General features: G+C 38.7%; 1 protein-coding gene across 1 annotated transcript in view; it reads left to right on the plus strand.

The window, feature by feature from the left end:
• Positions 1-10,248, plus strand: part of eys (eyes shut homolog) — a 276,707-nt gene that overhangs the window by 226,619 nt on the left and 39,840 nt on the right. Inside the window, exons 38-42 of the mRNA XM_046071407.1 lie at positions 6,117-6,307; positions 6,484-6,575; positions 8,901-9,051; positions 9,243-9,355; positions 9,840-10,096. Of these exons, the coding sequence (XP_045927363.1) occupies positions 6,117-6,307; positions 6,484-6,575; positions 8,901-9,051; positions 9,243-9,355; positions 9,840-10,096 (804 nt within the window). The remainder of the gene's footprint in view (positions 1-6,116; positions 6,308-6,483; positions 6,576-8,900; positions 9,052-9,242; positions 9,356-9,839; positions 10,097-10,248) is intronic.

The raw sequence follows: 10,248 nt of genomic DNA on the forward strand, positions 1-10,248 counted from the left end.
CATCGGAATGCACAGATTTGATTGGCTGAGCAGCGTCACATGAGACGAGGCCCCTTCCTGTTCCAACATGACTGAGCACCAGTGCACAAAGCAAAGTCTATGAAGACATGGACAAGCGAGTTTGGGGTGGAGAACTTGACTGGCCTGCACAGAGTCCTGACCCCAACCCGATAGGGAGCACATGCGATTGGTCTGTGAATTTACTGGGCCGCTAATTCAGTACAGTAAATGCTAGAAAAGCTGCGCGGGTTTAAATAGAAACGCTCCGTCACGAGGTAGTAAGTCTCAATAATAAATCCACTGTTGGTCGGCGGTCCGGAGAGGACAGAGGCTGGGTCCGGATCCGGACCGCGGTCCGCCTATTAGTGACCACTGATCTAAAGTGTGATTTATACTTGCGTTGGGTCTACGCCCGTTCCTACGACGTAAGCTATGCATGTAGCACATGCATTTATACTTGTGCAGTGCAATTACACTGCCAAACGCTTGTTGGTTTATTTTATTAGTTTAAGCACTGTGTTTGTCTAATCTTGTGACTTAGATGAAGATCAGATCACATTTTATAACCAATTTTGCAGAAATGCAGGTAATTCCAAAGGGTTCACAAGCTGTTTCCTGCGACTGTATAATGATATAACACTCATAAGGAAAATTTTTCTGTTGATTGAGTTTTACTTTTGATTTATTTATACTACTGTATATTTGATCTAATCGCATATACAAATGTCTATATAACTACTATATATTTTGCTAATACGTAGTACTTCTGCACTTTTACTTATGTATGATTTTGAATGCAGGACTTTTACTTGTAATTTTTACGTTATTGTATTTCTTCTCTTACTTTACAAAAAGATCTGAGTACTTCTTTCACCACTGTGTATTGTGCTATATCCTAGCACTCTATTTTAAGCAGAATAAAATTCAGTTTCTAATTGTTAAAGACGTTTACAACTTCAAAGGCTGCATACAATTAAGAAGTTTCAATTTTGCGTCAGTTCAAATTAGTTTCTCATTTAATGTTAACTTTCTTGTATGAGGAAGTACTTTAGATCAATATTATTATGAGTTATATTTATGTACTGTAAAACTCAGACTCATGAGTTCTGGAAAGGGACTCATTTTGAATTATTTCACTACCAAGAATAACACCTGTTACCTTAATGATGGATCAGATGAGATTTGGCAGTGTATCAACTTAAATTAACATCTCGCAATCAAGCCATCGCTCCTATAACTATGCTATTACATTCACTGACATTATGTGTGCAAGAAAGTTACAGTAAATTATTTAAATTGATAAGCCATTACACTACTCAGTTTGTACTGAAGGTGGTCCAGGGATTTTCTTTCATTACCTTGTTCTTCCCACAAAACATTTTGCAAGGTTCAAACACATACATAAAAGAAGTGGACGTAGCCACCCTGACGTCACCCATTGGTTTGTGGACTACTGCGGGTTTGGCATTTTGGCCATCATCATCTTGGTTTTTATGGAGACAGAGATGACTATATTTAGATGAGCGGGTGGAGCTTGGTTTCTACCTAAGGCAAATTAACAGTAGCGCTAGCTAGCTAGCTAGCTTGGTTAGCAAGGTGCATCCATAATTCATGTTATTTGTGATATTAATTTGGAAGCAGATTTTGGCTAGCGAAAAACAGGCTTGAAACAAAATGTACTTACAGGATAAAATTAACATGCTGCCCCCTTAGAGTATATTTTAGTACAACCTAAAGCTGAACAGGACAAGCAGGCATCTAAAATGTTACAATTAACATTCATGCACTGAAAATAAATTGTGAAAGGGTTAAAGTTCTTAGACAAAAATACGAACAACATCCAAAAACAAGTTCATTGCTATTTAAATGTAGCTACACAGTGCCATGGATATGTATTCCTACACCTCTATCCTGACTGACACGTTTCCGTGGTAGCGACTTGTCAGTCACAAGGTAGCCACGCCATAAAGCATACCCTGCCTTATCGTCTATTTTACTCTAAATGGGACCATAATTTACTAAATGAACATCATGATGTATTGAGGAAGAAAGAAGAAGAAATGTTTACTGAGGTAAATAAAGTGAGAAGTAGGGTTATCTTCTCATAGACTGGAGTTGCCCCCTGCTGGCCATTAGAAAGAATGCAGGTTTAATTCACTTCGGCATTTGCTTCACCAGCAGGATATGTCCACTTCTTTTATATGTCTATAATGTGAAATGAGAGGAGACTTCCACTGAGCTGGTACTCCAAATGTGATTTAAGGGCCTTTTGAACATAGTAAGAAATTATATATTAGGTTTGATTGAGAGATTGTCATGGTTTGTGCTGCTGTGGTGGAAAAACAATCCTGTTAAAAGCAAGCATTTTCTATTTCTGTTTTAGAAAAATAATTTCAAAGGACAGTATATCCTTTAACACTTAAATGACAGACACAGAACACAATATGTGGTACATTATTGGTGTTGGATTCAGTCATCTATGTGAGAGGAGGAATTGGGAGCACTGGACAGATTGTTACTCCTTGACAGATGATGTCTGTCTACCTTTGAAACTGTTCACAGAGCTGTAAAACAGACCTATTGAACACAGACAAGCTTGAACCAATTCAGTGCGACACTCTGAAAATCACTGTGGGCCTAACATAATGGAGTCCTCCCTGCTGCACCTGATGCCGCCCTCATCCAATGCATATTGCACCGGTTCAGAGGGGGTTAAATTTGCACACAAGATACTAGTAAAGAAAAACAACCAACAATATACACCGAAACATCTCTTTACTCTTTAACATACATATACATATAAGTGCATAATCAAAGTAAATAAGTTTTAAAGTAAGAGGACCCAGAAACTCAAGTTTATCTAACTAGGTCACCATCTAAACGCATTCAGTGCCCTTGGTGCTGCTTGAAATAGACTTAGACAGTGCTCCTTTAAACCTAAGACTGCTCCACAACCTTTGAAATATACCAAGTCAATGGGAATTTAAGCATAGAGGGCGTAGTTTTTATGGTACACTGACAGTAACAGATATAACTAAAAAACATGAATTTGGTCAGATTCGTGATATTTTTATTTTTATCTTAATTTTGATGTAAAAAATACATTTAGTTCAGGTCAGAAGCAAACCTCAGAGACAAAAAATAAAGAAACCTTATTCCACAGATTAGGATGATTGTCTGGTGGATTTCTTTTCTTTTTTTTTTTCATCACTGTACATCCTATGCTGAGCTTCACAGTATTTTAACACTACAATATGAGAGCTGATGGGAATCTAGAAAGAGCACTGCTGGTGGAGGGAGGCTTACTGCAGCTAAGCCACGATTTGGTTGACTTTCCTGGGAGTGATCACAGCACAGGTGAAGCTGTTATCTTTTGCTGCCACGTGTAGCAGAAATGAAATTACTTAAGCTCCTCAAAATCAGCTTGATGAGTTAGAGGTTAGGGCCCTTACAAACACGCAGTACCTGTCTCGGGGCAGTCACCCTGTTAACATGCATGCATTTGTTCTGTGTACCACTAGTTTATGTTAGCATGTTTTTTTTTTATTGTTTGTTTTTAATTGAGTTGGCAGTGCCTGATTAGTGTGCCTATAGCCACTGATATATTCAGTGACACAACTTTGGTAGTGAGTCATAATGACATTTGCATGATGTGCGCAGTTATGAATATTCATGAGGAAAGGGCTTGGTGAGATGAAAAAGGCAGTGTCTAAATTTGTCAGCTCAGCTGCAGTTTGTAGCCTGTGTGCTCCTGTACAGTAACTGTCAGTGCTGTGTGTTGGAGTAATTTCATCAGTTATTTTTAAAACCAGACAACAAAGATACAATTAGATACTAGATTTGGAAAAGAAGACACATTATATTTAGGATCAGATTTCTTTGTATGTCTCAGCAGTGTAATGATATTCCAGTAAATCTTCTTACATTCACACCTTCAATATAAAACATTTTCTGCCAGTTTTGTAGATATAGTACAGAATGACCTTTTGCCTTCCCTCTGGGCTCTGAAATTGCAAGGGTCCAAAAATGGTCCTCAGCAGTATTTTATCTTCGTCCTGTGACAAGTTCAATCAGTCAGTCTATTACCTTGCCCAATAAATCAGGGACAAAACAGAACGTACGTCTTGGCTCTTTTTTTAATAAATGGGACATTCAGACTATATCAATTAAATCTCACCATCCTCATATTAATTGATCTTAAGTTCATAGTTCTCCAAATATATTTTTCTAGTGGAATATCTTGTGCCTTACCCTGACTGACATCCGCATACTGTCTGTGCTGCAACATTGTGCTCCACCTTTACAGTTACATTAAATATGACTCATATCAATTTTCTCACCTTGTTTATGAACATGTATTAAGGCTGGCCCTAATTAAATCTGATCTGAAAGATTTATGTCAAAGAATATTCCCACTGAGACAACTTTTTCCCCCTGTTGAAACAAGAAATGCTTTTGAACAGAGTGCAGTAGTGACAAACTCCTTGGTCAGCATTATGTTACCTCTCTTTTTCCAGGTATTGTAACAGCAGTAAGGAAAATACTGTGCATAACAAGATATTGAAAGAGAAGAAATTAGGATACAGTTTAAATTATACACATCTACAATTTAGATTTAGCCTGACTAGCTACTTGTGTGGATGAAGAATCTGGTGTGAGAATGTAAGGTAGTGGTAAAAGCAGGAGACCTTTGAAGGAGGGACTGAAGCTAACTGCTAATGAGGTATGATACTGCCTCCTGGCAGCAGCCTCAGACTGCATCAAAGACTACATCCGACCAAACAAGGCTTTAAAATTAATGAATAGCTTTGTCTCTGAGGGATAATTTTCCATCATCAGCAATGGCAAACCACATTGTCAGGAGTGAAGCAGAAGACAGCACAGCATTGTTGCTGTGTGCATTTATCCTCATTAATTTGCAGATCACAGTAGGTCTGCTCCTGATAATGCTTACTTTTTTTGTCAGGGGATTTTCCTCAGGGTATTGGTCATATAGCTCTCCGGAGAAAATGGGGGTATTTAGGTTAGCTTGTTTGCCAAATGCCCAGAGGGCCCCACTGTCAGATCAAAGGGGGTCTGGCCTATTAAGACTTGACGTGTAACAAATATTGATAAAGGTCTCACTTGCAGCTGCTCGATTAATCATGGCAACATCTTTAAAGGGGTCTTGCTGATTTCTCTAGTGTAATGATTTTTTTTTCAGATAAGAACAGACAGAGCATGAGACAGGTGCATCCAGCAATTCTTTTCATTTTAACAGCCTATCCGGTTTGACTTGTCTGCAAGAAATTGCACTACTTCCTTCAAATGAGAAATATATTGAGCATGAGCAACCCTAATGCTTGCCTCCAATTGCCGTCCGAGTCAGTCTTTTAAGTTTGTCTGCGTCACTACCCACAATAAGCTCAAGGGGAGTGGAACTTTTACCGAAATATCCCATAATTGCCCATTCTCATGGATGATATAAACCAAGTTATTCCACTATAAAATGAGGCATGTAATAAAACTTGTATGAATACGTTAATTTCAGCCAAGACTCCTCTCTCCCCTAATATAGTGCCATTTGCATGCTTCACAGCTTTTTGGCCTATAAGACTATTTACAGTATCGCGGTACAGTGAGCAAAAGGAAAAACTGTGATGCTATCAAGAGCCCTTAAAGGCTTTTTGGTATTTTTTCAAAATACTAATTATCTACTTTTTGCCTCTTCATCCCACGCTAAATCGCCTGCACTATTCCTGCTCTCTTTAAGCTGCATTCCATCCATGTTGCCAAGGTTATTTGATAAATACAGGTCATATCTACATTTTATGCAGCAGCGTACAGTGTGCAACCATATAGTAACAAAACCAGAAGTTTATGTTCAAGCCTCGATGGCAACAAGCATCTGCCCTGCTGAGGTGTCCTTAGCCAGACTCTGAATCTTTAATAATTTTGAGGTTGCTGTTCTGTAGCTGTGCATTGACCTTCCCTGTGGAGGAAGCAAGTGAAAAGTGGAATTCTTTTTTTCAGATCAATAAAGTATCTCAGCAGAATTGACAGTAAAGATGCATAAACTGCAGTCTGTCTTGCTTTTTTTTTACCCTTTTCCCCCAATTTCAACTTGTATTTCCTAGATTCAAGCTACGTTCACTACTTTGGGAATTCATACCTGGAGTTTGAGGGTACTGACCTCAGCACACTCAACAATATTACTGTGAGATTTCAAACTCAAGTGGCCCAGGGAACCATACTTTATGTGGACCAAGGACCTGTAAACGGTGATTTCTTTTTCATGAAACTCTACATCCTGGATGGAATCTTGCAGGTAAGAACTCAAGTTAAATAGTTATCATGCATTTACTAGTTTTGTAGTTGCAAACTCAATGGTCCTCATGTTGGCCCAGGGAAGTCTGCTATTGCGCTGCCAATTCATACAGTTTGTAGAGCAGGAACATGAAACAAAACAGCGCACGTCTTTGAACTATCTCTCCAATGTTTCAGTATGCTTTCAGCTGTAACGAAGAGGAAGAGGTTACACTGATCCGTACATTAGTTCGCGTTGATGATGGCAAGGTTCACATTGTTAATATCAGGTATGTATTCAATTACTCTTATGAATCTGGGTGTGAATGTTCAGCTCTGTGTTGTGGTCAATTCATGTTCAGCTTGTTTATCGAAAAAGAAATGCAACTGAAGTGTGAGGGGGAAACCATGCTATATCAGAGGTAAATAAGTCCCAATTTAATTTTATAGCTTTTAATTTACAGGGTGTATTAACAATGACATTAACCCAGATGCAGTGTGTTCAGTGTGTCTCTGCTTCAGGCAAGAATATATTTTCTATTGAGAAAAACGAGGCACAGTCACGATAAGCTACTTAGTAATATACAAATTTTGTTCAAATAGTGTTAGCACCTCAGGTGGTATTAACTTGATCCTCAGTTATCCACTCATTTCAAGTGTGGCAGGACTTTTTTAGAGAAGGGCTGTAACTAATACCATGGGAAGATATATAATTGGCAGGAATCACCAGACTGAGAATTTAGATTTTATTACGAATGGGCAAATGGGCTTACATTTTAAAGAACTAAAACAAACGTCAGAATGTGCCTATTAAAATGCATTAGTGATCACTGACCATGTTTTATTGGCTGTTCTAAAGTCTTCATTTGCAGTTTTTCATTACAAAAAGATTAACAAGCAAGAGCCGAGCACAAAATCAATGTTTAAATGATTTAAAGTGAGGCTGTGGCCCCTTTAGTTATATTGTTCCTAAGCCCGTGTGCAATCTTGCTGCCAGCCCTCTCCATTATATTCTGACATGAGAGAGATTGTGGTTTAGTTTCAAGACACAATGTTTATTATGTATGAGCTGGATGCTGAAACAAAGTGGCTGATGTTCAACTCATATAAAATCAGTTTTCTTTGCATTTAACATTGAAAATGTTAAATAAAGGTAAGTGAGTAAGATGAAATTTTAAAAGAGATGGACAAAAGGTAACATACTGTAGGTGATTATGAATACACTGTGCCCAGGGATGAGCAAATGACTTCCTTTCGAAACACAGCTGAGTGGGAAGGTTGCCTAATGTTTCTTGGTTGATAGCTGCACTGCCCTAAACATTCAAGTGTATCTAGAAAGACCTGTCAGGGTTAAGGGCCTACAAGGCTCCACCCCTGTATTTTTTTTCTAAAAATACAACAGCAGTATGAATCAATCAAAATGTTCTGTAGCAATCCCTTGGAGATGCAAGAAAGAGAACTGTCATAACTAGAGGGTTGGGTTATGGAAAAATGGTTCCCGGTGTCACAAAGCAAATTCTTTGTAATTGTCTGATGGCCGAGTCCGTCCATCTTTGTCTGATTTGACCCAGAGCTACAACACCATGGCCATCCTCAACGTCACGGCCTAACTCATTATAGACTTTTAATATATCTTCCCGTCAAAGACGCTTTTCAATATGTTAAATAGAAACCCAGTGGGGCTGACTTCTCAAGGACAGTGAGCACAGTGCCCTCTGGCTGCTGGCCAGGCCGCTCTGGCAGAATGCTTCTAAATTAACCGCTTCTCCACGCTGGCTCTAGAGGAAGGACTTATGCAGCTCGGAGTTAGTGCCCCGAGTGTTTAGCCAGCATATGCATCAGCCTGCAAAGTACAGGCTTAACAAATCAGACTAGATTGCTTCGTGGACCTCCTAACTTCCACTTGGGGAACAAGGGGTATCAGGAGACACTGGAGAGGAGACTGTGCATCTGTGGCCTGAGTACCCTCAAGCTGCAGATGGTTAGTCCAGAATCTGCACTTAGGTAATTATCTGCTGTCCCCTGTTGTTTCAAAGTGGAGAATTGGTTTTTGAAATCTATGAATGGCTGTGGGGTTGGTCCAAAATAGTTGAAGCATATAAGATACCTAGAGAAAACAAAATTGAGTTTGGCAGTAGCACCTCAGAAAAGGATTGTGATTAATGAATGTATCAACACAAAACAAAGCAATTACACGCCTTAACCACAGTTTTTAGCATTCAGTATTTCACTCCACTATTAACACAACTAACATTTCTGAACATTGTTTCTGAACAATTTTATGTATCACTACACACAAAGCATTTCATATTATCTGCTAGATAAAGTTGCCAGTCTCTATTGCAGCAGTCTAATTTGTGGTGTCGAACACATCATAAAGCCAGCTTGAACTTGATGTCTTAAATTCATTCATCAAGGCCAAAAATGTTCCTTCCCTTGTAACATGCAGAAGTGCATGGGCAGCTGATGTTGTTAAAATGATAACTGAAAGACCCCTTGGTAGAACACACTTCCTGTCTTAACACCAAATGATATGTTGAAAGCATTTAATTTAACAACTAATGTACCTGTGCTTGTTGTACATTTGACATGAAGTGTTCATACTCTTTTTATAGACAACGCCTCACCCCTTGTGAAGCAGAGCTAACTCTTTCTGGGTATGACAAAATCAAAAGTACTGCAAGCAATTACTGGTTGGGACACATGATGCAAAGAATAAACCACGTATTCATAGGTGGTCTGCCACAACAATATCTAACCAATCAGGTAAGACTTCTAAGTAGTGTGTGTTCTCAAGAAGGCTACTGATTGAAATAATACGGTTCTGAAAATGTTACATGAATGTCACATAATATATATTGCTAAAATTTCATTGTAAAAAAAAAAACTGTAAGAGCTGCTAAAATAGAATCAATTTTCTAAATAAAATATTGTTTTTGTTTTTTTTTGTCCTTTAGAGAGCGAAACCTTTCCACAACTATACTGGCTGCATTGAAATAATTGAAATTAATAAACTGAGCAGCTTTTACGCATCTGATGCCATCGCCGGCAGCAACACAGACCAATGCAGGTAAAGGACTGGCTTTTAAAAAAATCAGTGGCTTCATCATGATCTCTTCTTTTGATATCATTTTCACACTGCATTTGTTGGAGGGGGGGGTTTGTTAGTAAAACATGTTTTTTTTAGTTTTCCTGGGCTCATGCACAAAAGTTCGCATGAGAAAAATCACCCCAACATAGTAAAAGACTTGTGTGTTAATTCTTTGATAGATCATTTAGTATAACACAATCACCGCTAGTCAAACTTTGCTTTATCTGGGGAAAATCTGACCATTGATTGTGATGAATAACCCTGGTGTTTTTTTCTCTTCCTGGGAGTGTAGTCAAAAATCTGTCTTCTTGGTAAATGACTGCACTTTACCTTTTCTTCTCATTTTATGGGTAAAATTAGCTGCACAAGAATCTAGCTCATATCTTCAGCCTTAAAATCAAATCATTATTGTTAAATTGGATTTCTGTCTTAAACTACTCAAACTTTTGTCCCAATTTTACAGATATACTTTGCATGCCATAGAAGCCTCCACAACAAGTTCCTCAAGTTTGACAACTCAATCAACTGCCTCTGACACAGTAAACACAACAACAATGGCAGCTCCCACACAAACACCAAAACATCCTCTGCATGAACCTCAAGTTTGCCTTGACGGTCTTTGCCGCAACGGAGGAACATGTCATGAGCTGCAGGTGCCTGGTGGAGTTCTGCCTTCCTGTCACTGCCCGCTTCATTTTACCGGAACTTTTTGTGAGAAAGGTAGGCTTGGAATTTTTTTGGTTTTAGTTGACACTGTCTCACAGTTTTTTATACAGTTTATGAATATGTGTGTGTGTGTGTGTGTGTGTGTGTGTGTTCTCGCTATCCAAGCTCCTGGTTGCCCGTCTCAAAGAGGCATTCAACAACGCTAA

The sequence above is a fragment of the Micropterus dolomieu genome, linkage group LG15 (assembly GCF_021292245.1).
Source record: "Micropterus dolomieu isolate WLL.071019.BEF.003 ecotype Adirondacks linkage group LG15, ASM2129224v1, whole genome shotgun sequence".
NCBI lineage: Eukaryota > Metazoa > Chordata > Actinopteri > Centrarchiformes > Centrarchidae > Micropterus > Micropterus dolomieu.